At 44.7% G+C, this 25361-nt stretch overlaps 4 protein-coding genes and 1 long non-coding RNA gene across 9 annotated transcripts; 2 read left to right on the top strand and 3 right to left on the bottom strand.

Moving 5' to 3' along the window:
• The first annotated feature begins 315 nt into the window (after positions 1 to 315).
• Positions 316 to 4612, top strand: LOC120664230 (VIN3-like protein 1). Of its 5 annotated transcripts, none has more exons than XM_039943328.1 (4): positions 316 to 650; positions 1507 to 2116; positions 2809 to 3113; positions 3196 to 4612. In XM_039943328.1, exons 2-4 carry the CDS (start codon positions 1683 to 1685, stop codon positions 4245 to 4247), a joined length of 1791 nt encoding a protein of 596 aa, XP_039799262.1. In that variant the 5' UTR covers positions 316 to 650; positions 1507 to 1682; the 3' UTR covers positions 4248 to 4612. The 5 variants fall into 5 exon arrangements, with proteins under 5 accessions (XP_039799262.1, XP_039799264.1, XP_039799263.1 ...); XM_039943330.1 differs by having other exon boundaries at positions 319 to 650; positions 1599 to 2116; XM_039943329.1 differs by having other exon boundaries at positions 319 to 650; positions 1586 to 2116.
• A 2141-nt stretch (positions 4613 to 6753) lies between these two features.
• Positions 6754 to 8972, bottom strand: LOC120664229. The gene is made up of 3 exons (XR_005670807.1): positions 7614 to 8972; positions 7053 to 7130; positions 6754 to 6964 (listed from the first exon to the last, which is right to left on the bottom strand). It is a non-coding gene; the product is annotated as an uncharacterized LOC120664229 (long non-coding RNA).
• Positions 8973 to 9634: 662 nt separating this feature from the next.
• On the bottom strand, positions 9635 to 14344 carry LOC120664228 (CRM-domain containing factor CFM9, mitochondrial-like). Its single transcript, XM_039943327.1, has 4 exons — positions 13078 to 14344; positions 12703 to 12967; positions 11539 to 11940; positions 9635 to 11293 (listed from the first exon to the last, which is right to left on the bottom strand). Exons 1-4 carry the CDS (start codon positions 13128 to 13130, stop codon positions 10070 to 10072), a joined length of 1944 nt encoding a protein of 647 aa, XP_039799261.1. The 5' UTR covers positions 13131 to 14344; the 3' UTR covers positions 9635 to 10069.
• A 1819-nt stretch (positions 14345 to 16163) lies between these two features.
• On the top strand, positions 16164 to 16992 carry LOC120667389 (clumping factor B-like). Its single transcript, XM_039947471.1, has one exon. It carries the CDS (start codon positions 16346 to 16348, stop codon positions 16874 to 16876), a length of 531 nt encoding a protein of 176 aa, XP_039803405.1. The 5' UTR covers positions 16164 to 16345; the 3' UTR covers positions 16877 to 16992.
• Positions 16993 to 22041: 5049 nt separating this feature from the next.
• On the bottom strand, positions 22042 to 25284 carry LOC120667349 (probable sucrose-phosphatase 3). The gene is made up of 7 exons (XM_039947444.1): positions 24747 to 25284; positions 24404 to 24565; positions 23511 to 23543; positions 23030 to 23317; positions 22467 to 22653; positions 22260 to 22306; positions 22042 to 22140 (listed from the first exon to the last, which is right to left on the bottom strand). The coding sequence occupies exons 1-7, from the start codon at positions 24888 to 24890 to the stop codon at positions 22042 to 22044; spliced, it is 960 nt and encodes a 319-aa protein (XP_039803378.1). The 5' UTR covers positions 24891 to 25284.
• Positions 25285 to 25361: the final 77 nt, after the last annotated feature.

Raw genomic sequence — 25361 nt, 5'->3', positions numbered from 1 at the left:
AAAGCTCGCTGAAAAAAATGTGAATGTGAAAAGAAAACCCTAAAAAAAATCTCGACGCCGCCGGGCCATGTAAACGCGGCACGCGCAAGAGGACACACAGCACGGCACGACGAGCCAAGGCCGCCACGGCCGTCCGACGAGCCGCCGACGCTCGGGATCTCCTCCCTCCGCGCTCGTGACGGCACTGGGCCGGCCGGGCCCAGCCCAGTACCCGAGCAGGCGAGCACCCGTTCCGTCCGCCCCCGCGCACGACTCGACGACACGAGCCGACGCGCATCCAGGCACACGCCAGGCAACCCTCCCCCCTCCCAGGCTCCCACCGTTTTCACTTGCCTCCCTCGTCGCCCCCCCTCTCTCCCACGCCGCCTGTGCTTGACTTGACCCCCGCCCCTCCTCGTCGTCGCTCGTCGGGGAGAGCGGGCTCGGGACGCGTCGTTGTTGACGGACGGAGACCGCCGCCCGCCACCACAAACCCTCCCCGTCGTCGCCCCGCTCGCCCTGCTGCTCGTCCTGCCGCGCCAAGCATTGGGGATCTCGCGGCTCGTTCGTCCGGAGCCGCCGTCGCCTGGCCCGGGGACCAAACCCTAGCCGCCGCCGACGCCGGAGGGAGCTGGGGCTGCGCGCGTCGGGACTGGACGGCTCGGGAGGTGGTAAGCTCTTCGGCGCCCTGTGTCCGTGCTGCGCGATGGCTGTGAATTTCCCCGCGGGGTGGCTGATTGCCGGGAGCGTAGGCCTCTCTGTGGCTCTGGTTTACCGCGGCACTCTGGCTGGTTAGTCGGGAGGCGGAACCGCTTTACGTCGTGGATAGTGCGTGACGGGGAGCTTCTGGATGATGCGATTGGTTGATTTGCTGTTTGGTCCTAGGGGTCACCGGAAAGGGAGGATAGATGTTGCATCGTGTTGTTGTGATGTTGCTGTAGATGGATCTAGTTACAGGAATGGGAGCGCCGTGCAGGGGAAGCTTTTACATGCCGCAGGGGGCTCAGAGTGATTGTCTGATTAGTTGTTTGAAAATATAAGTGATATCGAATGGGATACCACGGGCACTGGCTGCTCAACCAGCTCCATTGTTAGGGTGGCTAACAGGTTATTTGTATGATCCGGGCTAGCCCTAGCTCTTTTTGTCCATGCCCGCGCCGCTCCTTTTAGGAGCATTACATGAAACGAATGCTTTTGTTTGTTGCACTATTCTATGTTACCCGTTTCTTTTGTCGTTAACATAGATAGTATTAATACCCGCATCAATGTTGAGCTTCTGTCCTCGTGTGTGCTGATTTCTGTTGCAATAAAAATAATGGCTTCCTGTTAATCTAGGGCGGATTGTCAGTTACTACTTTCCTTTCTGAATTGTGATGGTGGGAGGTTATATGAACTGATTGTCACGTGTGTTCATGCTCACTGGTTATAAATTCCTCCATTACTCATGATCTTGTATTTGTTTCCGCTAGATTTGTCCTGTTGCTCCTTCATTGATTATGTTCTGTTTACCGTTGAATTAAATTTCAGGTTGTCATTTTGCGGATTGAAAGTCCTGTGTGCTTTAATGATGAACCACTAATTAAGAGGGCAATTGTTTGACTAACAGCTGTCCGATGCAGTGGTGTTCTTAATTCGGAGAGAATTACTCATGCTAATCAGTAAAAGGAAGGTGGAGATCTTTCTTGCTTTACTCAAGTGAAGACATGCCCAAGACACCTCCTGTTAAATCAAGCAAGAACATTGAATCGCAGAAACAATCTGCACCAAATTTAACAGTAACAAATGGACATGCTGGTACGAAGGAAGTGGTCAATGGTGAACACCCTGTCAAGGATGTGAAAAGCACTAGCACTTGGATCTGCAAAAATTTAGCCTGTAAAGCTGCTAGACCATCAGAAGATTCATTCTGCAAGAGGTGCTCATGTTGTATTTGTCACAAGTTTGATGACAACAAGGATCCTAGTCTATGGTTAGTTTGTTCATCTGAAAATGATAGCAAGAATTGCTGTGGCTCTTCTTGTCATATTGAATGTGCTTTCCGACACAAGAGGGTAGGATGCTTTGATCTAGAGCAAATTATACATCTCGATGGGAGTTATTCTTGTGCTTCATGTGGAAAGATTTCTGGAATACTAGGGTAAGCACAGTTTCTAGTTAATTCTCTAAGTCTCAATATTCCTATTGTTATTTCGCTTCTTTTTTTTTCATTTGTATGACACATGCTAATATTTAATTCTTTTGCATGAGAAGTGGCTTGCTCTTCTGCAGTGATGAAATTATTGTGCATAAAGTCAAACCATTTTAGAGCTGTGGTGTAATTTTTTTTTTACCTTTGACAGAAATTTCACTCCCATTGGCAGTAGATAAATAATTGTGTGGAACCATAGACATGCAACATTCAAGTCAACTGTTACTAGGATCCGATTCATCTTTGCAGTGGACATACTGGTCCTGATGGGGTATTCCTCCAGTGTATATAACATTGTATTTTGTAGATGCAACGGACTCTTTTTATTAAATGCTGTAAATGTACATCTTGAATGAATAAACCTGGAAGGATGAAATTATCTTTTCAAATTTAATTTCTTTGGAGAATGGAATTGTTCGTTTTCCCTAACAGGTATTGTGTATCAAATGCCAGCTCTTCTAAATTTTGACATAGTAGTGGTTCTCTTAATCGAAATCAAGCATCCAATGTTAAAGTTGTGGTATTGATTTGCATATAGATACAGTATTTACTTGGGGCATTATTGGAACACCTGCTGTGGCTGTTGGTCATTCATGGTAGACTTGATTAATTAACATTAACATATGTATTAATCTTTGTAGCAGATATTGGAAAAGGCAATTAGTAATTGGAAAAGATGCTCGCCGAGTTGATAATCTCTGCGAACGTATTTATTTGAGCTATAGGCTATTGGAGGGAACTAGCCATTTTAAAGAACTGCATGCCATTGTCGAAGATGCCAAAGCAAAATTGGAAAGTGAGGTTGGCCCACTTGATGGAATGTCAGCAAAGAATGCACGTGGTATCGTAAGCAGGTTCTCAGCTGGTATTGCCGCGCAGAAACTATGCTCTACAGCAATTCAAAGAGCTGATGAGCTGTTGAGTTCTCCTGACCTGCATCTTCGAGGTAATGATCATCCTTGCATAAAATATTTAGCATCATGGTTTTGGTGTTGCTGCAGAAGGCTTACACACTTCTTTGTTTGCAGATTCATTACCTGCTGCCTGTAGATTCAAATTTGTAGACATAACGTCTTCTTCAGTTGTTGTCATTTTGAAAGAAACCTCATCATCTGACATAATCAAAGGTTATAAACTATGGTACTGGAATAGCAGAGAGAGACCAAGTGTGGAAAAGCCTGTGGTTCTGCCCAAAGATGAAAGAAAAATATTAGTTTTTAACCTATCCCCATGCACAGAGTATTGTTTCAGAGCTATATCATTCACTGAGGATGGGGTACTTGGCCATTCAGAATCTAGGTGTCGTACCAATAGCAAGGAGATATTTTTCAAGCGTGCTACACAGAATTCAGGAGGCGCACATACACAAAAAAGAGACAGAAGTCAGTCTTTTAAGTCAACTGGATTCAGTATTGGGGGTCTTTGGAAGAGTATGCAGGAAACGTGGGGCGAAGAGGGCTGTTTTGAAGGGTTTTGTGATGATACACATGAAGGTTCATGGAGCAGAAGTGGCCCAGACACAGAGTTCTCTGGTGCTTGTCGCAAACTTCATTTCAACGCGCCTTCTGTTCCTGACCTAAACATTGAGGTGCCTGTGGCCATGGACTACACTGAGGAGCATTATGATTCAAAGAAGAGACTTGTAAGATCAAATGACAGTGGTGACTCTGAAACCTGCGCGGTTGGCCGGCGTGCAGAACCACCTGCTGTTGAATCTCGGCCAGTAGGCAAGGTGAATGGCACACACATTGATAGATGTGAGCAGAATGGTGCTTCTGCTATTTGTCGGGAAAAACAGCTTTCTGGAACGACAAGGCAGTTGGATGGGAGTTATGAGCATTGTGTGAAGGTAATTAGGCAGTTGGAGTGTGATGGACACATTGAGAACGGTTTCAGGATGAAGCTCTTGACTTGGTATAGTCTAAGATCGACAGACCAGGAGCGTTGGGCTGTGAACACATTCATCAAGACACTAAGTGAAGAACCAAGCAGCCTGGCCGAGCAGCTCATCGATTCTTTTGGAGAAATCATAAACTGCAAGAAGTCGAGAACCGGTTTCTGCAACAAGCTATGGCATTAGGACAAAAGGATGAGAAATCAAGATATTGCTAACTCACTGATTATCTGAATTTTTCGCAGATCAGTGCAGTAAAATCTAGTTTATTCCATCAATTTGACAGCAACAAAAAGGAGCATTGGCAAAAAATAGGAAATTATTTTAGGCAGCAAATAGCTTGCACTGAAATAATTCTTTTTTTCCATCAGGAAGTAGTGGAAACTTATTTTTCATTGGATTACTGGGTGAGTCCTGGAATTGTTGTAGAATGTTCTCATGTTATCTGTTGTAGCTCCGTGGAGAAATTTTTGGAGATGGTTCTTTGACTAGTCTGGTCGTATCATCGTAAATGGAATTAGATTGGTATAAATTGTTGATTTACTTGGTCCTTTTATCCTTTTTGTTGCATTTACAGTACTGGGTTTGCTTACACCCAGTAGTGGTTCGAAGAGGTTTCCTTTTTTTTTCTTTTTTTGCCACATCTGCAGCTAATGTCATTGAATTTACAACTCCCTTTTTTAATTTACATCTCTTAATATTTTTTAATAATGTTATACACACAGATTACATTTTACAAGTGTTTGGCAGACCAATTTCACTTAACAAATAGACGAACGTTTATTTTATTTATTTGTTGACTCGAAAGTACCACATCCTTTATATCATCCCCCTTTTCTGTGGCATGTGCACTTAATATTTCATTTTTTAATTTACGTCCCATAATAATTGGTTTTTTGAACAGTGTTATACACACACACATCACATTTTATAAGTGTTTCACACAAATTTCACTTAACAAATAGACAGACTTTTATTTTATTTGTTCACTCGAAAGTACCACATGCTTTATTTAGAGTAAAATGCACTTTGTGTACCTAAACTATTATGTGGGTATCAGATAGGTACTTTAACTCGGAAATATAACAGACACGTACTCAAACTATTCTATGGGTAACTTTAACTCAGAAACGTAACAGCCAGGTACTTAAACTATTCTGTGGGTATCAGATAGGTACTCCAACTCAGAAATGTAACAATCAAGTACTCAGTTTATTTATGTTGATCATCCGTCAGCTAGCATGCTGCTACATGATGTCCATTTAATGTCGAGCACAAAAGAAATGAAATCATGCATGCGGCGGTAGCAAACGGTGGTGGCATTTAATTCCTCATCGATAAATAATAATGGTAATAACAAAGCAATTCCTCATCCTGAGATTATTGTCCAAGGGCTTGTCTTGAATTATTTATGGACGAATTTATAATATTAATAATAAAGATTTCCTCATCTAGAATCAGGTGGAGTTAGTAATTGTTTTTATCTCATATAGGGTTTGTTTTTCATTCGTGTGCTTCACCAGATTAATAGTTTAGAAAAAAAACTGCACAATTTACTTGCCTAAATATTCTTGCATCACGGCTAAATATTATGAATTTATAATAACACTAGCCTGACATGGTTCCTGCAATGCTGTTGTAAAAAGCATCAGTGCCTTTTATTATTTTCGACCAGCATGCATGAATCAATAGGAATTAGATAACACCACCGTTTACTATTGCCGCATGCATGATTTCATTTCGTATGCGCTCGACATTAAACGCACTCGCTCGGACGTCACACAACAGCATGCTAGCTAACTAAACAGATTGAGTACTTAACTGTTACGTTTCTGGGTTGGAGCACCTATCTAGTACCTACAAAATAGTTTGAGTACCTATCTGTTACGTTTATGAGTTGGAGTACCTATTTGGTACCCACTAATAGTTTAGGTAACCAGAGTGCACTTTACTTCTTTATTTATGTATATCCAATTGGGTGAATTTCAAAAACACCATGATTCTTCTGTGCTCCGGTCAGACCCATCCATGGGTGTGTTTAGTTCCCACAAAATTTCCAAACTTTCCATTACATCCCCTATCACATCGAAACATTAAATATAGCAAATAACCCATGTATGAAGTACTAAATGTAGTTAAATAAAAAAATTAATTGCATAGTTTTGATGTACGTTGCGAGACGAATCTTTTGAGTCTAGTTAGGTCCTGGTAGGACAATGTTTACCAAAAAAACAAAATATGCTACAGTGAACAACAGTGTTTTTTCTGACGCTACAGTGTTTTTTCGGTGGAACTAAACACAGCCCATGATGGCACCACAGCAGAGAATGACCGACTCGCTCGAGGCGGCGCTGGCGCCCAGTCCTTACGTCGTGTGCCGTGCTGGATCGCCTCGAGTCCGTGGAGGCAAAACTTGTACAGATGCTACGGACCTACGGCTATGGTTAGTCTGTCCGGGTTTTTTTTTCATTAACTGTAAAATTCTCTCTTGTTATGAAGTTAGATGCTTAGAGTACGCGGAAGCCTGAAGCATTCGAGAATTCGAAGAGAAACTTCACACCGTAAAGAACTTGTATCAGACAATGTCAGGTTCACCGTCGTATCAATTCTCTACTAGAACAGTGCGCGGCGCAGAAATATGCCTGCGGTGAGGCTAGTGAAAGTACATACATATTCATTAGACATAGGAACATAAAAATATACATATGTGTTTCACAGTTCTTATAGTCTGTAGGATCTAGTCAAAAGTACATATTTGGGCCTTGCAATATAGAAAGGTATGAAATATTTCAAAAGGATGGTTCTATTTATTAGAACCATCAGAATGGAGCACTATATATTTAACAGAACACCATTAGAAGGCACTTCTGTTCAAAAGATTGTTCTCACGTTGTCGTTTGTCTCTGGTCCAAAACAACATAATTTGTAAGTAACTTTGAAAGCTGGAAGTGTCAGAGTATAATATTGAGTAAAGACACGTTGCGAGTTTACCTGTTAACAAATAGCTTATATTCTCTGTCTCTTCGATTATCCAAGGAGGTCTTGATTTTCTTTCAAGTCTTCGTCATCCTATCAAGGGTGAATGTATTAGCTTTTTTATTTAGTTGGGGGGATTATATCAGTAAAGAAAGTGGTGCTTTAAGATAATATTACCATTGCATTTGGAGTTTTTTTTCCCGTTTGGTACCCAAATTTATTTTTTTCTCTTTATTGTTATTGCTCCTTGTTTAAAAAATAGCATAGTAACAGACTGTGAGCTTTTTTCTAGGAAATAGAAATGTAAAAGAAATAATTAACAAAATATATTCAGATGATATTAGGGAAGAAGCTAGTGCTGGAATGACCATGCTGCACCATGCTGCACTACTCAAGAGAATTGCACAATTTCATAGAGTTATATGAATGTTTAAGCTTAATTAGTGGAGAATAAACCAGGGAATTTAAAAATGGTGTTGAGCTTGGTTATTTTATCTTGTATTTATCAATAGATAATACCATTTTGTAGGATCTGAATTTCGAACTTTATAACATTGGTATGAGTCAGGGATGTACCTTTTTTCTTTTAGTGAAATGGTTTGCCCCTTCTTGTCTTTACAAAACTTCTATCTTCCCGCTTTGGATCCTCTCCTGTTTGTTCATATTAAAATATATAATTACTATTTGCATTGTTATACTAATACAGATGATAATGACATAAATTATGTAACCGATGTACATAAGAAATCCAAGTATACTGTAATATATTATTTATCCAAGTGCACTGAAGCCGTAGATTGAGGAGCTACAAATTTATTTTCTTTTATTTCATTTTTTACAAATCAATTAATTACATCAAGGAAAATTAGCAGAGAAGGGTCAATGTTAGGATGCAAAGACAACAGAGAATAGAAATGGACAAAGGCATAGGTGTTTTATATATCAGTAAGTCTGAAATTTTATTTTTATTGTGAGCATGGGAAGGAGACATACGCTGTGTTCGCTTGGCTTGTCAGCCAACCAACCAGCAGTACTATTCTTTCATACTAAATCAGCACCAGCCACCAGCCAGTCAACAGTGTTATTCTATCATAATAAATCAGCACCATCAATCAGGCACAGCCAAACGAACACAGCGATAGTTGATTCGCTGGGCATTGTGGGGCTCACAGGCTGGAGTCTATGTCGAGTTCCTCATCTGGGTGGGCTGGGCATGGTAAAGGTCGTTTAGATGCACCATGTAAGAGGGCAGGTAAGACTGTGTGTGCTGTAGAATGGCAGGGCAGCTCTACGAGCAATTGACATCGGCTGTGTTTAGTTCTCCATTTTGGAGTGCCAAAATACAGTGTAGTATACTGTAGCATTTTCGTTTGTATTTATTAATTATTGTCCAATCATTGACTAATTAGGCTCAAAACGTTTATCTCGCAAATTAGAACCAAACTGTACAATTAGTTTTTGATTTTATCTATATTTAGTACTCCATATATGTACCGTAAGTTTGATGTGACGGAGAATCTTTTTTTAGATTTTGCACTTTGGGGCAACTAAACACAGCCATCATGGTTTTTCAAGTTTGAATCGTCTTCTTGCGCGTGCTGCAAAAGAAGAGGCACTTTGCGTGGCCTTGCATTTAGTCGAACAGGTGGCCTGCAGAGATGAGAGCTATATTCAAGTAGCGCCCAAGGACAGAGCAGATGGCAGGCGGAGCCAGCCCACACCTTGCGCGCGCCCGGACAGAGATGTGAGGCCTAGGCGCTCGCCGGAGCAGCCAGGCGGACGGCACGGCCAGCCGGCCAGGTGGAGGGGATCGTCGCCCTCGACTGGCGGAGCCAGCCTAGCAATGCGCCTAGGAGGGAGCTGCCCCGCGCAGGCCACTGACGGAGCGGTCAGGTGGAGCGGCGCCCGGAGGGGGAGCGACGCCCGTTGGGGAAGCGCCGGCCGAGGGTGAGGGGGGGGGGGGGGCCTGTGGGAGCCACGCCCGTCGGGGGAGCGCCGAGCGGAGGGGTAGCGACGGCCAGAACGGGAGAGAAGTCCGTCGGCGTCTCGCCCCCCTGCTCGATCCGATTGCCACATGCTGCTGCCGCCGTCGCAGCAAGCAGCAGCGGCACGGTGCACGCAGAAAATCCCGTGTTTGTGCGCCCAGTGTCCCAGTGCAGGCTGGCGGCCCCTTATGTCTAGGCGTATGCAGGTGCTAGGGAGAAGCTGTTGCAGCCGGGCTGCTGCTTCCAGCTGTTCGCACTGTAGCCGGACTGCAACAGTCACCAGCCGAACACAGGCAATGAAGCGCTTGTTCTCGCCAATGGGGATGTCTTTGTTATGTCCTGCGAGAGAAGGTAGAAACATTTATTTACCTGTTCTACTGTAACTTTCTAGATATTTTAGGAACCGAAGAGTCGGGTTGATTTTGCCTGTTGTCACATGCACCGATAGATTTCCATCCAATGGTTCACATTTGCAGACTGATGTCATGATGACATGGCCAAATGTAAGCTCGCTCCCGCGACCAGGATTCAGTCATTAAAGATAAAGATTTCTCTCACAAAACACAGGAGAAATGACCTCCAAATATACCTATGTGCAAGTTTTTTTTCATATAGAAAAACGAAATAATATGGTCCCATAATGATGGCAGAACAAGAATTTCACATTTCTAAGACCTCCAGGAATCTCGATACATCTAGTTTCTCAACATTGAACTCTAGCCACAAACATTCAGCATCTTGTCCCCCGCTTGTGCAAGTCATGATGTATTTTGCCTTTATGTCCTAGCCTCTCCTAGGAGAATAGCACACCGTTGACAACCTCCCCCCTCACTCCAGGTGAAGCAACTTTTCAGGCTACCATGATAACTGGAACCATTGTCTGAAACTTGCAGCAATAATTCAAACATCATGGAAACCATGCTTATTCTTCTAGCTCTTCCAGATCTCATTGGAAAACATGAGCAATACAAGCCATGAAAGAACTCGGATGGCAACCATTCACGTTAGCATTCGTCCCAGCACACATCAACATTACTCTTCATGTTATTAGTCACTGTCCCAATTTTCATCAGTATTTTTCTTCATTTTACCAATCGTGTCACCATGTTCCAAGTTATCATTGCTGTCCTCGCTACTGCTGTGGAAATTTGAGAAATTTACCTTTGGGGATCTTAGGTTTGTTTCTCCCCCCTTATTATCCGATCCCCACAAATCTTCTTCTTCAGAGTCTAAACTACCATCATTACTGTCAGAAGCAGAAACTAAATTTCCTGGACTTCGATTGGAACCTCTGAATCCCCCAGGAATTGAACTCTGCCTGCCACTGGATCTGCTCTTCTCATTCCTTGTATTTTTGAATCGTAGAGGATGATCATCAGGTGCATCTCTATCATTGTCGAATCCAAGAAAATTATCTGTGTCATCACCTGAGTGCCATTCTTTACCTGATGCCTCAATCTCACTATCATCATCCCACCTCCTTGCATCTGATGTTCCTTTGTTGTTATCTCTCCTATATCTTCCCTGGCCTCTATCCTGAACGTCTGAGTTGCCATAGCTTCTGTTGAAACCCCTCCTCTCGCCCACTTCTCCCCTAGGAACAAAATCCCGCCTGCCACTAGATCTGCTCATCCCATTCCTCATGCTTTCGAATCGTCGAGGATGCTTGTCACGAGAATCTCTATCATTGTCAAAGCCCATAAAATTATCCCTGTCATCGTCATCACCAGAGTCCCATTCTTCACCTGATGCCTCAGCCTCGCTATCATCATCCCACTTCCTTGCATCTGATGTCCTTCTGTTGTTATTCTCCCTCCTATATCTTCCCTGTCCTCTATCCTCATAATCTGAGTTTTCATAACTTCTACCGAAACCCCTCCGCTCACCCACCTCTTCTCTCTCCCAATACCGCATTCTTGAAGATTCTTCTTTCTCTGCTGCCTCTTCTTCCTCCCATTGCTTCTCTGCTGCACTTTCTATCTCTGAAATGAACCGGTCAAGCTCCTCCTGGTCGCTATCTTCAGATGGTTGATCAGGTGGTTCTTTTATTTCAGTAGTCCCAGCAGAAGGTTGTGCATCCCCACAGAAAACATAGGGAGTACCTTGTTGCTCATCTATGGCTCGGAAGAATGTAGAGGCAACACGCTGGATACTAGCCATAGCAACAGGATCCTCTGGATTGATACCCTTGCGACGGAGCTGTGTCTCTATTTTCTTGATGTTTAGTTTCTGTGATTCAAGCGCTTGCTCAAATCTGGCCTTGAATAAAGCCTGCAAAATGGAAAATTGCACCGATTTGGAAGTATTACAAAGCTGGAGATAATCAATTTGAAAAATAAATAGATGGTCCATTGGAGTCAACCATATGCAGCATAAATAAACCAGAACTCGGTAGGAATCGGTAAGTGACATACAGATCATATGCATAATCCATAGCAAGAGAAAAGTGGAATGGAAATAGCAGGCAAATGCTAACTGAGAGTCTGAGATAGACACATCACTTGCATGGGACTGACCTTCCTTTTGGTAAGTGTGTTGAAAGGTATAAGGTTCTTAGGTTGACGGTAGTTTCTTCCTCGAAACATGATGATTGTTTTGGTATTATGAATGTTAATCACAATTCCACCACTTAATCTTGTCAGCATTGCTGCCATTTCCTTAATTTTTTCCTTTGGGAAGTTGTCACAACAAACTTGGACTGTCTCGTGGAATTTCCAATGCATATGCATGTTTTGAACAACACCCCCAAAGACTCCACGAACTCCAACAGGTACATAGTTTCTATTTCTGAATCCAATCTTCTTGTAAGCTTGTAGTTGCTCAGCTGTTAACAGCTCAGGGTCATGACGAGGAGCTGGTAGTTCTGGTAGCTCATACTTCTTGAGCTTCTGCAGTAGCAAAGCAACCTTTTTCTTGGCCTGGATAGAAATGGAAAGTATGGAAAATTAATGACTTTGCAACTGAAAGAAACAGACCAGAGACTATGCTGTAGTCAGTTCCAATTAATCTGGAAACTGCAACTTTTTAATAGGTGTGCAAACTCAGTGAGTATTAAGCATCCAAACACTAGACAAATAAGCCATGTATTTGTTGACACTGATTTCTCGCAACAGAATGCAAGCACATTTACTACCAATCATCTTTAGTCATTCAAACCATCAGAATAGCTCCAATTAGCTTCAAATATACCATGATATACTCACAATGAGCGCTACCACACAGTTTTTGAAATTCTAGAACCCTATAAACCATGGGAGTAGTTTTAGGCTTATGTACACGTACAACAGGTGTGTTTGTCCAAATCAAAACCTGCAACTGACATATAAGTCAGTACGGCATTTCGAACTCCTAAGGATGCTGTTTGATAAATCTTCAGTTCCCCAGTATCTAACCATATTAAACATTTTCTGGGATGCACAGTTACATGTAACAAAGCCTCAGCCCTCAGTGCGAAAGCTTTCATTTAACATTACCCGACAGACTACTGATTTCTATCCACAAATCATTAGTGAGCAAAACTTCCAGCACACAACTACAAAAAGTCAAAGAATCGTGTTCCACTTGGAAGAAGTAGATTACTCCGAGATTGCCCAAGCAACCCTACTGGAGAAAGATCATTTGGCCGGTATCACCACGAACATGCAAGAGGGAAGGAGAAATGGGGGCAATTGCCTCCTTACCCTGCGCAGGTTGTAGATGAGCTTCTCGTCCTCGGTCATGAGCTTCTTCCTGAGCTTAACGGCGCGGCGGAGCTCCCGCTGGGTGCGACCGGTCTCCCTCGCCATCCGCCTCTCCACCTTGCTCCGCATGCTCCTCCCCTTGGTCGACATCGCCCGCCGCCACCCGCCGTCCGCTCCTGCTCCCGCCGCCAGCAACCCCGTGGACGGCGAAGCCGAGTCCGCGGCCCCGATGACCGGCTCACCGCTTGCGGCAAGGCGCCAGGAGCTGCCCCTCCGCGGAAACACACGCACGCGTCAGAGATCAAGGGGAAAGGGGAAGAGCCGGCGCTACTGGGACAGGTCGAGGGAAGGGAAGGGAAAGGGGGCAGGGCGCACCTGCGGCGGAGCGATGGCGAGGCTGCCCGGAGGAGGCTCCGGAGGACCCACATGGCTGTCCGGCCCACCGGTCGCCGAAGACGACGAGGGTTCTGAAATGCGCCGCCGCGGCGGGGCGAGGTGGGTTTAGGAGGCGGCGGCGCAGGGCGATAAACCCTGGGCCTGCCTGATGGTGGTGGGGATGGGCAGGGGGTGGGTTGGGCTGTCTGCGGCCTGAGGAAGCAGGAGCTTGATGGGCCGTTGGATGCAAGATGGTGGGACTTGATCCGTACGATCTGACCGTAGTAAGGCCTACGGAGTGGCTGAAAATACAGCCATGGGAGCACGTGGGCAGTTTTTTGGCACAGCAACTGAGAAAACACAAGTAATAAAAACACTGAGAAAACACAAGCTACTTTTAAAACAGATTAGAAAATACACAAAATAGTTTTGCAGCAGCATCCTCGGATCTAAAATTCTAAACATTATACTCTAGAAATGAGAAGAGAATGAGCAGACCAGATAATGAGAAAATTGGTTAGGATTCTTTTTTTTACAACGCATTAATGTATACTGCTTGGGCAATATAAACATTTGCTTTTTTCAACCAAACATTTATAATGTTGCACGTATATAGTTCCAAAGGTTGGTTGCGCTAATAAAACTATATAGGTTGTGTATATAATCTGATAACAATACTCTTACATTTTAGGGTTAATTAGATATATGTCATTACAATTATCACGTTTCTGAGATATACCATTACTATTCATGATATCGGGAGTATGCCATTACAATTTCACGTTTCCTAGAGATATGCCATTATGTGCCCTTTCAACATATTTATAAAAAAAATTAGACCAAAATACCGTCATCTTCAACCATCCACCTCTATCTCATTTCTTTCCCATCCCTGCTGCTCTGCTCCTACCTGTCGCCGTGCGCACCTCGCCGGCTCCTCCGCGTGCGCCCCCCTGCTGTGCCACTCCTGCGCACGGGGATCCTCTGTAGGCCCGCTCCGCGCGCCCCGCGCGTCGCGCCGCCTGCTGCCACCGCTCTGGCCGCGGCCCGGCTCGCCGCGAGCCTCTTACTTCGTCGGCCTGTGCGGAACGGATGACCTGGGATGGCCGCGCGGCTGCGGCGCCGAGGGCGGGCGCGGCCGGCCGCCGTGCGGAGCGAGGCCGCGAGTTGCTGTGGCGGTAGAATCGGGCGAAATCGATGAAATTGCTAGTCTAGAGCATCTCACAAAGGAAGTGGTGACCGCACCCACTTGATTTGATGTCCAAATCGACAAAAATGTCTATGTCGATTTGAGGTTGGTGTGGTGCTGGGCTTCACGAGCATCGGCCTGGACCTCGATAGCTGCCAGCATATGGCGGCGTGCTCCAGCTCCCCGATGGGTGTCCCTGCTCAGCGGCCATCTTATGGCAGCGTGTCATCTGCCCGTCTCATCTGCACGTAATGACATGTTTTGAACAAATATGAAATTGTAATGTCACGCTTCCGATATTACGAATAGTAATGATATATCTTAGAAACACAAAAAATATAATAGCATAGATCCAATTAACCTTAAATTTTAAACACAGATTAGGAGTGAGCGTGCATATATATACCACAAATTAGCTAAAAACTTATTTAGCTATAAAGTAAATAAAAAATTGGTTCCAACTAGTATCAACTTGATATAGAAAAATGTATCATGCCGTTTTTTTGTTAGCATGTATCGTGCCAGTTTGTACAAAGGAAACCCGGTTTGGGCATTTTGCCGATCGACGGCTAGCCGGACGAGGAGGTTTCGTGAGAAGGTGGGCGCGCGCGCTAGGGAAGAGTGGGCCCACAGATTCTTCTCCGGTGGCGGCACGCGCACCACGTCTCCATCGGGCGCAGCGGCTACGTGTTTGCGTGAGGAAAACACTCGTTGGATGGATAGAGCATCCAGCTACGTGCCCTGCCTAGGTAGCTGCGTCTGCGTGTGCAGCCTCTGAGGCTTATCGAACAATATACGCCTTCTAGATGACAGGCACCCTGCACGCACGCGCACAAACGCAGGCGCCGGGATGGGTCTCGACTCGACGGGGAAAATGAGTGGACCAAACCGTACGTGCGTATTTGACCCTTTCCCTTCTAGATGGCCGACATTAGGATTTGCTTGCTACAAAAAGGAAAGTTGATTAGTAGCACGACTTTAGGAAGGGGTAGCGGCTGCTTCTTTTTTGTCCTCTGTGTACCTTTTGCAAAGTCGATGCAGAGTTGCCTGACAGGTCACGCTCTGCTATGTGTCATTTGTTCCAAAGTGATACCTGGTTGAGGCTGTGTTTAGTTCACGAAAAAATTTAGATTTTGATACTGTAGCATATTTTGTTATTATTAGATAATTAATATTCAATTATAAACTAATTAGACTTAAAAATTTCATCTTGTATGAAAACAGTAAAACTGTGTAATTAGTTTTTTTTCAACTGCATTTAACACTCCATGCATATGTCCGAAGATTCGATATGACGGGTACTGTAGGATTTTTTTTAGAACTAAACATGATCCAATTTTCCTTTGTGCACATTTTGATGTCCGACAACTCCATTTGAAGCACAGTTCTATTTTTTCAGCACAATTTAAGGCACAAGAGGTTTACAAATTCAGTATTCTATATACAGTAGATAGCAAAAAACCAAGTAAGCAATTTTGCTACTCCAATATGAATGCAAGCAGTTGTGAATCTAGCACGTATATACAGAGGGAGCTTATATCCATTCTCTTCTTCTTCCTCTCCTCTTTCTCTTTATTCTTTCATCCAAAAATGAAGGGCTTAGAGGGTATCCATGAATCTTGGGAGGTAGGGGGATTGATCCCCTCTAGCCCCCCTTGATCCGCCCCTGAATGCAAATGCCCAATTCAGTCCACATGTAGTTTAAAAATATTTTCCATTTAAAACACATGTTATTATTTTGACTATATTCCATGAGTTTTGGCTGGACCCCACGAGAAAAGAAACTTGCCTCAGGTACTACTTCCCTATCCAACTCGGGGAAAAGAAATATCGATTCCTTTTCACCCCCGCAAGTAAGTAACCCTCTTTAGGCACTTCCGTTCTACATACTACATGTTAGGTTTTTTAGTGCTTTATTACACATCGGTAGTTGACGCTTTGCCTCCAAAACCTTGCAGCTTTTGGAGAGAAAAAGAGTCAAAGAGAGAAACTGAAACAGACCGAATTCCAAAAGCTCAAACTTTTATTTAGAGCGGAAGACGAAAACTTTCGTGCATATATAGCCAACCGTTTTTGCAGATGGAGACCACGCCTCCGATCCACCGACGCCATTCCTCTATGGACTGGGTGGCGCATCATCAGCACCGCCCCGTACCCGACCCGGAGCCTTCTCCCGCGCCGGCGCCGCCCACCGCCGCGCCGCAGGAAGCCACCGGCGACTCGGAGTCCGACACCACCGTGTCGGCCCTGCTGGCAGGGAATGACCACCCCTCGGTGCCAGGCTACGACGACGAGGACGACGCCGAGTCCTGCAGTGGCGGCGACGGTGACGATGTCGTCTGCGGTGGTGGTGCTACTAGCGCCGCCGGCGGCGACGGCAGCGACGGAGACGACGTGGACGTGGGCGCGGAGCGTGGCGAGGATGAAGTCGACAGCAGGATGGCCGGGCCGTGGTGGCGCCGGATGGCGGTCGAGGATGCGGCGGCGGCGCACGATGACGGCGGCGGTTGCGCGCCGGCGGCGGAGGGCGGGGCGGGTGCCGGCGCCGGCGGCCATGCGCCCGAGAGCAACGTGCTCTTCTGGGAGGCTTGCATTGCGCACGGTTACTAGCTACTAGCTGCCTGCCTGCTGACTTCGGCCTTGTTTAGATTTATAAATTTTTGGATGTAACACTTTTTTTTGTATTTTATAATTATTATCCCATCATGGGTTAGTTAGACTCAAAAAATTCGTCTCGTAAATTACAGATAAACTGTATAATTAGTTATTTTGTTTAGCTACATTTAATATTTCATACATGTGTTCAAAGATTCGATGTGATGGGGAATCTTATAAAATTTTGGAATTTTGAAGGTATCTAAACAAGGCGTTCCTGCCCTAGCATGACGCCGGCATCTGACGTCAGCTTCCTTCACAGTGCCTTGTAGTAAATCTAATGCCCATGAGTTATTCAAGAATCAAAATGCATATTCTACTGCTGAATGGATATCTGAAAATTAATTTTGTGACGTCCGGTGGGGATCCAGTTCATCTTCACGTCAGTTAATGTGTCCGCGTCAGCTAATCTGAAGTTCCTGCACCAATTCAGAGCACCAAGGACATCGAGAAATGATCATGACGGGATCATTCAGTCGGTTCCTAGATCTGATTGAGTTCACAAGACAGACAGAATCATAGGACACATCTTTAGTTTCTTTGCAAGTAGAACTAATATAAAGAGCATGGATCCCTGTCTTGGAGTACGGAGTACATTCATATTTGCTCTATTCGGAATCTGAAGAAATTTTTGTTGTGTCAGAGTGCCACGGTGCAAAGTGACTAAATGATCTACAAGATGAGTAGATTACCTTGTCCTCGCTTGGCCTTCACACCAGGGGGTGCTGTGGATGTGTATCGGCTCAAAGCCCTCTGCGGTCTCAGGCCGTCAGTTCAATTAGATAGGAACAGTTAAGCACTATCTCTAGGTGAATCCATATGAACAAAAGAAGTATTCACGTAGAATCAGGAGAACCTACCTTCATATTCAAAAGTATTCAAGAGACTTTAAACTACTGAAGCTCAGGTAGGTAAAATGAAAAGGTTCAGTTCAGACTTAATCCAGATCGAGCAGCCAAGGAGGAACATGAAAATGCAAGGCGATATAGAAAGAAAAGAATCTTGGCATGTTATAATTGAAGAAGATGTCGTGCAGATTAATCTCCTTTTTTTTTCAAAACTACATGCAGCTATATTTGAGCAAAATGACAGCTACTGATACCGAATAGCTGACACAATTGGTTTATCATGTGACATCTGCAAGTCCTACCAGAGATGTTCAGAGCGATCAGAGGCTCCTCTTCCTTCAGATCAAAACAGTCAGACCAATTTATGTTTCCTTATGTTTCCTTCAGACCTCAGCTCCGGACGCAAGAATGACAGTCTTTCCAATTTATGTTTTATGAACTACAGATGTTCTTATTTTGCCGAATGGCAATGGCAAAAAAGTTAGACTAACTAAGGCTGGATCACACATAATTGGCTACATGTAGCTGCTTAAGTAGTTAAGTCAAACCAACTATTACTTTGGATTGGTCTAAAAGACAAGATGCATCTTATGAAGGAATAATCTGAGCAAACAGCTAATGCCTATACAGCCAGTACTCCATATATATCAATAGCTTCATAGCATGAATAGTAATATAATGCAAAACCGAAATCACACATCAATTGTCACCCCTATCCAAATCACGCATCGAAGGTTATATTATACGAGAATCAACTGTCCCCCCTATCCAAATCACGCACCAAAGCTATATTTCTTCCTAGATCAAGCTAGTCAACATAACTAATTTCACTCATTATTTCAGTAGCATGTAATGAGCACACATTAGCAGAACTTGAAATAGAAGGACAATGTGATTAGAGCACCATCAAGCGCAAACCACATTGCGTGTTTTATGATAATAAACATGCAGGATCGTGCATATTCAACCGGGGAAACAATCTGAAACCATCTACTATCATAAATTCAAAGCATTGAACGCACAAATCCGCCATGGAACAAGATTTCAGATACAACTGAATGGATTCTGATCGGAACAAGGAATCACTATCAAAGGAAGGAATGAAGTATTTCTCCCTACCGAATGTACAAAATGCTCTTCAATCTTAACTCTGAAAAATTTTCTATATGACAGTTAATGATGAAATATACAATGCATACTTTGAACATTATAGAAGATTGTGGAAACCACAAGAAACTAACTTTGCAATGCATGAGGATAAGATCATGCCAAGATAAGAAGGTTCTAGAAGAGTGGAGAGCAAGTATGAGTAATAGTTATCAAGTTTCATGGTGAAGTGTAGAATTCTCAAGAGAAAAGATAATTGTATGATAGGAGAAAGATGGAGAAAACTCTAGAAATGTAGATTAGTGTAGAAGGTGGATACATGGCAATACCATATGAACCATGGAGTCCTATAAATAGGGGTGTCCCCCTCTCCCTTGCCATACCATAGCATAAGAGGTCTCAAATAGGAGATGGCAAGGTTGTCATGCAGTGTAGTGGTGTCATGATAGGATAGCCACATAAAAAGTATAAGTGTCATCTCATGTTGTATCAAGTTGAGTTGTCAATAAAGATTTGATTTTTCTTGTAGAGTGTTAGTCTCCCGGTTTCTATTTACGTGTATAAGTTGTGATCTATCGTAGGCTGGCTCTGCCACCCGGGATCGCAAAGGGTTTGGGCTTCATCGTAGGAAGGCTCTGCCTCCCGGAAGCCAGCTTCACCTGTTGGTAGGCTCTGCCACCCGGAAGCAAAAAAGAGACTATGCCACCCGGAAGCGAGAAAGAGGCTCTGCAGTTGAAAGCACCTTATACACTAATTAGCTATAAAACTAACTGACTATAGAGTGAGTTAGTGTGTGGGTATTAGGGCCACCTCGGTTCTCAACAGTTAAGCACAACTCCGGCACTGTTCCAGATCACATACCATACCAACACCGCACTATTCTTCTACAAGCATTTGGGTACAGAAGCAATGAAACACAAAAACAATCGTTAGTCAAAATTGCCATAGGATGACAAACAATCAGCGTCACTTGAGCTTGGCGTGCTCATGCCGCCGGGCCTTATTGCCCTGCTCCTCACGTTGTAGCCTCTCCGCTTTGCCAAGCAGGGCTATGATACATCTGTAGCGGCAAACGCTTGCGTGCTTGAACGGCATCCACGGGGGACACGCTCCTCCCAAAGGCAGCGCGGGCATTTACCTATCAATAAAGTAGATCCTATAGGTGGTCTGGTCTTGAGCTTGAGCTTACCGGGTTGCGCCACGTAGGTGGCGGTGTCGCGCCAGGAGTCCTTCTTCTCCTCGGCCTCCCTTGGGATGAAGCGGCCCAACGTGATGTCGTCGCTCCCCTTCTCGGTAGCGCCAGAGGGCTGGGAGGGGTTGGTCCCTGTGGATGGCCAAGAACATAGTCCCCAGCCTTCCCTTCCCCTCGAGGCTGGAGGGGGAAGGGGAGGGGCGGGAGACGGGCACGGGCGGCGATAATCCTGCCGTGGCAGTGCAGAAGCCTGATGCCGGTGAGCGCTCGTCGCCAAAGAGGGCCCTCATGATACGGATGTCGAAAACGAGGCCCGCCCCGCAGAAGCAGGACGCGCCATCGAGGTCGCACTGAGGCTAGGGGTCATCGGGCCCATCCTCGATGGTGGAGGGATTCTTGTCGGCACCATCGCTGGTGGTTAGCCCCTCATTCCCATCGCTTCTGGCATAGCCGCCCGATCCACGGTCCCCAGGCCTCTGCTCGGCGGCAGAGGAGGGCTGAGAGGGGCTTGCCAAGAACCGCAGTCCCCAGCCTTCCCATTACCCTCGAGGCTGGAGGGGGAAGGGTAGAGCCCGGCGGCGTGGCGGAGAAGCCCGCCACAGACGTGGACTTGGTCGCCCTCACTCCAATACTGAAGAGAATCTTTGTGATGTCTGCCCGGCAGGCGAGAGGCGTTGTGGATGAGGATGGCCGCTCGTAGGCAGACCACTAGGACTGTGCGGCTGAGGGTAGCGCTGTCGGGGTGGGGATTGGGGCGTGAACTCGTGGCTCTGCTGGGTGGCGTCTCAATCGGGCAACGCGTGTATTCTTCCCCAGGCATGGCCCCTCTGGTCAGCTTTATAAACAAGGGTGGCCGTTGCCACCTTGTCGGGATGCCTCCGAACTGCTCCGATCCTCCTCCGAGCTGCTCTGCTCCGATCCGCCATTTTGGATGTTACCTACAGAAGAAGTAACAGAGGTGGACGACAACTCGACAACAGAATTCCAACACTCTATCTGGAGTATTGCGTGCAACATTTGTTTGGCATATGTTGGACTTGTTCTCTAGTTTTCACGTTACTTTGTTCATATATGCTGCCGTTTTCCAGAGCTTGCAGTGATTATCCAACGTTCATGTTTGACATGATAATATCAGTCTTGTATGCTGAGAGAATCATGTTTCTGCAGTTGCCTTCTTTTTAAGATAAAGTAAATTTTATTCCGGTCCTCTGTATAAGGCACTACCATTCATTATTACGGTCTCACCCAGTGGCTTAGGCATAATGCCAACAAATAGCAAGAGTTTAAGCAACATATACTTAGCACAGATTCTATGAGCAAACACTAAAGAGCCGCCCATGTGCTCGTTTCTAATTATTATGGAGGAAGAAGTTCATGATTGTTTTTTACATGGCTACTGAGAATATGATTGTCCATATAACTTTTCTTCTTCTCCATGGGTTGTGTTTTGTCCATCTATATATGCTCCATAACAAATAGTAATGTTTAAGAGAGAAACCATTCGGATCTCATAAAGTATATGTTGCTGGACAGGGTGTCATTTTCACTCCCGGAAACAAAATAATATCCGGGATATACTTCAAGACAGATGATCAAGAATTAGTTCTAAATGCATGTCAAAGATGTTACTGTGCAGTGGCCAGATTGTTTACCTTAAATCTGATTTTTCTGCCTTTTTTTTGGCAAACTTGTTTTTCCTTGGCAGCTATCATAATAAAGAGGGGGAAGAGAACACACTATTTGTTAATCATGTGACAATCCATAACCAATTTTGAGACAAGATCTTCTGATGATTTATGGATATCTTGAACTTGCCCACTAGATAGAATCATTGAACAATTTTTGTTTTTGACACATGGAATTTCAGAGAGCATCGAGTCCTCTGTCTGGCAGTACATTCTTATTCAATCTGGACTCCTGAGGCAAAAATTATAATGCTAACGCTACGTGCACATTGCAGGTGACAAAATGATCTAGATGATGAACATTTGCTCACTCCCTGTCCCTGCAGAGTGTCCTTCAAGCCAGGTCTTGTGGATATGTACCAGCTCCAGGCCCTCAGGAATCTCAGGCTGTCAGTTGAAGCAAATAGTAACAGCATAAGCTATGAGAACTTGTATAGATTAACACAGATGCATCATGTATGTAACTGCAGGACGATAAAGGATTCTAGTAGGATCGGAGAATCTACCTTCATATTCAGCTGAAGAGTTGTGTGGCAGCAATACCGAGCATCACCTGAAAATGGAAGAAATATAAATCATTGAAGCTGAAGTAAATCAATAATGTATAAATGAAGAGTCACATGATGCGAGGGAGCTAGCTAAACCAACTGACAACAATTGGAATTGATAACTACCAAAATTAGTTCACCATGAGAAGAGTTCTGAGGCCATACCTTCCATTTCCCAGTTTTCAAACTTAACAAACCAGTTACTAGTACCGATCAGTGATGTAACAAGCCTGTCCACCCATGCCCGGAACTTCTTGCCTTGTTTGTCACCATGGCACGAACTAAGTGTATCAATGGATGCATGAAGAGAATGCTTCAATCCAGAAGGATGAATAATTGTTCCATTCAAATGCTAATAAGGGGGGGAAATAGGTTTAAACTTTGTAGGAAGCTCAGAAACAGTACGAGGCAGGAAAATGTACATTTTGTCAGGCAACAAATTACTAATGCAATTTGATCACGTGAGATGCAGATGTGAAATGCATCGTTCCTTTTTTGCACACTACAACTTGAACTGTCTACTTAATAAAGTGATTATAAATAAAAATGATACCAATGAACTTAAACCAGGTTGCTCTAAGAGATTGTGTGTTATATCTGCTTTTTATCTCTCCTTTTTATATATACAAAAAAGGCGATCTCACTGGGGGATTTTTTTCCCCACAGGTCTTAGTAAAAAAAAACTTAAACCATGTTGCTCTAAGAAATCAAACAAAGGAAGTACTTACAGCAATGCTCTTCAAGTACTGTATTACTGATGAGGACTTTTGAACTTCGCCTCTCCGCCACTTCTCATAGAGAACATAGAACTTCACCACCACATCTGTAGGTTTGATGATGTCTAACTTTGGATAAGGGAGTTCAAGATCCCTAGCAGAAACACTAGGTCCTAGTTTGAAGTGTCCAATAGCTTCCATGATACCGGCGGCACATCTCTTCGTTGCATGAATTATCTTTGGATTATGTGTTGCATTTTCTTCGTACCACTGAAGAAGCTCCTCTTGGGCATTGCTGACCTAAACATGGTTTCAAAAGTCTGTAGTAAGTTTAGTTAATGGGCATTGCTGACCACATTGTAGATACAGAGTTATGGGAGCCTAGCAGACTAGCAGCCATTGTCAGTTATAACCGATGCCCTTGCAACAAATGTCAGCAATGAACTTTAGCAGAGAGTTTTACCGAGAAATTATTGTGCACTGAATTACTAACCATGACGCCATGGATCGATGGGACACTGAATAACTCTGTATCGATGGTTAGGTTCTCGTTCTAAGCCCCTTTCGATGTCGTGTGCTATCTATCGGTTCTTTGATGCTGGACAACAAAGTGAAAGCTATGACCAGTGATGACGCCTACGGGCGCCATGTCCCTTCTTGGAGGCACTGCTAAGGTTGTCTGCATCGCGAATTCTCCGGGTGAAAATCCTGATTTAGGCTAGCTCTAAATCGAGCAATGACGACAACCAATTGTCGTGTCCTCCATGGAGGCATTGTCTTGGAGTTTTCCGATGAGCTAGCATATCGGTCATGCTGTTCTTCATCCTAATGGTTCATCGATGGATCACCTCTGGCGCCTCTGCTTCGTCGCCGGGCTTTCCGTTGGCAGCATCTCCAAATCATATGCCGTGTGCTCCCCGCGCTCTTGGAGGCCGGATACTCCCTTAGAAATGCTCTTGTCAGCTTCAAGGAAGGTCGGCGCTTTCCGGCTCACAGTGGTCGGCGCGCCTCCACCACTTTTAGTCCCCACCCTGCTAGGCGGCCCTCCCTATTGGAAGGTGGAGAGTGGCAGCGAGACAGCTACGATAGGTGGTGTGGCGGCGCAACAACCATTGTGGTGAAGGCAAGCACGCTGCTCGGTTGTGATGGCTCTCTGACGATTTGGGATGGTTACAGCTTGTGTTCTCACTTAGGGGGTCTGTGTTCGTTGTCGTGTTGTGCTGTTGTTGTCTTTGTGTCGTGTCAGTGCTGTTGTTGTTGTTGTTGTCAAACTCGTGTTGTAACTTCTCCTGTATTGTGGGCCATTCTGGGGCCAACACCATTATCAATATAATGGAATTCAGGTGGGGAGTTCTCCTCCCCCCCGGTGACTGTTCAAAAAAAAAACTCTGTATCATTTCCAGAGTCACCACAAACAAGAGTATTGTTTGGTGCTTTCCCCTGAAAACTGAACTTGTTCAGCGGATATTGAAGAGCCTGCCCTTTTCCTGCACCTTGAGGTAACACATCAAGAAGCACACCGTAGCTGAAGATTATTTTTACATGTATCTGATCACAGAAAAATAAACAGTAGATTCAAAACAATGCTCTACTGGCAAACGTGCTCTCGCTAGAGTTGGAGAGCGGTCCGGTCGGGTGCAACCCCTGTGCCTAGAGTCGAATGATGCATGGGGCTACTCTATCCTCTGGCCCTTTTTTCACAAATGAAAAATAATAGAACTGATTTTACCCCACGATTCTGCAACTTCTGAGGGAGAGCATGCATCACTTCCTGAGCACATTGCTTGTCAACCAAAAAGGAAACCTTATGGGGACTCTGATCATTCTTCGGCTGCATCCATACAAACAGAAGTAAGATACTCACAGAGAGCATTCAGCTCAGCGTCTGCTTTTCAAAAAATAAAAAATAAAAAAAATCAACGTCAGCCCCGAAACAAAAAGACAACGTGACCATGCATGCAACTGGATGGAAATATGCCTGAGGCTTTAGCTGAGGGAACTTTGCAGCCTCCTCGACCACGATATCCCGGTCCCAGTTGCTGTTCAGATACTCCTCCCAGTCAATATCATGAACCATATCTGCACCATAAGCTATCACAGTTCCCACAGACATGACAGTGATGTCCGGAGTGATCAGAGGCTTCTCTTTCCTCAAATCCTTGTAGCTGATTAGCGATCTCCCAGTCGAGAAGATCAGGAGATAATCATGGGCAAACTCAGCCTCCCAGAGTGCCCCGAACCTGAGCAAGGACAGGTCTTCTGGATCATCATGATCAACCTGCATGTAAATGTTCCAAAACATTAAGCTCTGATCAACCATATAGAAGAACACAGCATGGGTCAG

The sequence above is a fragment of the Panicum virgatum genome, chromosome 3N (assembly GCF_016808335.1).
Source record: "Panicum virgatum strain AP13 chromosome 3N, P.virgatum_v5, whole genome shotgun sequence".
Taxonomy (NCBI): Eukaryota; Viridiplantae; Streptophyta; class Magnoliopsida; order Poales; family Poaceae; genus Panicum; species Panicum virgatum.
Note: the sequence above shows the minus strand (reverse complement) of the source record. Positions and strands in the feature narration are given on the sequence as shown.

Coding starts and splice junctions, on each gene's coding strand:
- LOC120667349 (XM_039947444.1), bottom strand. CDS start 24,890: ATGCTCTCTGTGAGTATCTTACTTCTGTTTGTATGGATGCAGCCGAAG. Junction 22,654..23,029: donor AGTACTTGAAGAGCATTGCT/GTAAGTACTTCC, acceptor CCCCCTTATTAG/CATTTGAATGGAACAATTAT. Junction 22,307..22,466: donor TGAAAACTGGGAAATGGAAG/GTATGGCCTCAG, acceptor TTCCATTTTCAG/GTGATGCTCGGTATTGCTGC.
- LOC120664228 (XM_039943327.1), bottom strand. CDS start 13,130: ATGTGGGTCCTCCGGAGCCTCCTCCGGGCAGCCTCGCCATCGCTCCGC. Junction 12,968..13,077: donor TCGCCATCGCTCCGCCGCAG/GTGCGCCCTGCC, acceptor GCGGAGGGGCAG/CTCCTGGCGCCTTGCCGCAA. Junction 11,294..11,538: donor ACACACTTACCAAAAGGAAG/GTCAGTCCCATG, acceptor TCCATTTTGCAG/GCTTTATTCAAGGCCAGATT.
- LOC120667389 (XM_039947471.1), top strand. CDS start 16,346: ATGGAGACCACGCCTCCGATCCACCGACGCCATTCCTCTATGGACTGG.
- LOC120664230 (XM_039943328.1), top strand. CDS start 1,683: ATGCCCAAGACACCTCCTGTTAAATCAAGCAAGAACATTGAATCGCAG. Junction 2,117..2,808: donor AAGATTTCTGGAATACTAGG/GTAAGCACAGTT, acceptor TAATCTTTGTAG/CAGATATTGGAAAAGGCAAT. Junction 3,114..3,195: donor TCCTGACCTGCATCTTCGAG/GTAATGATCATC, acceptor CTTTGTTTGCAG/ATTCATTACCTGCTGCCTGT.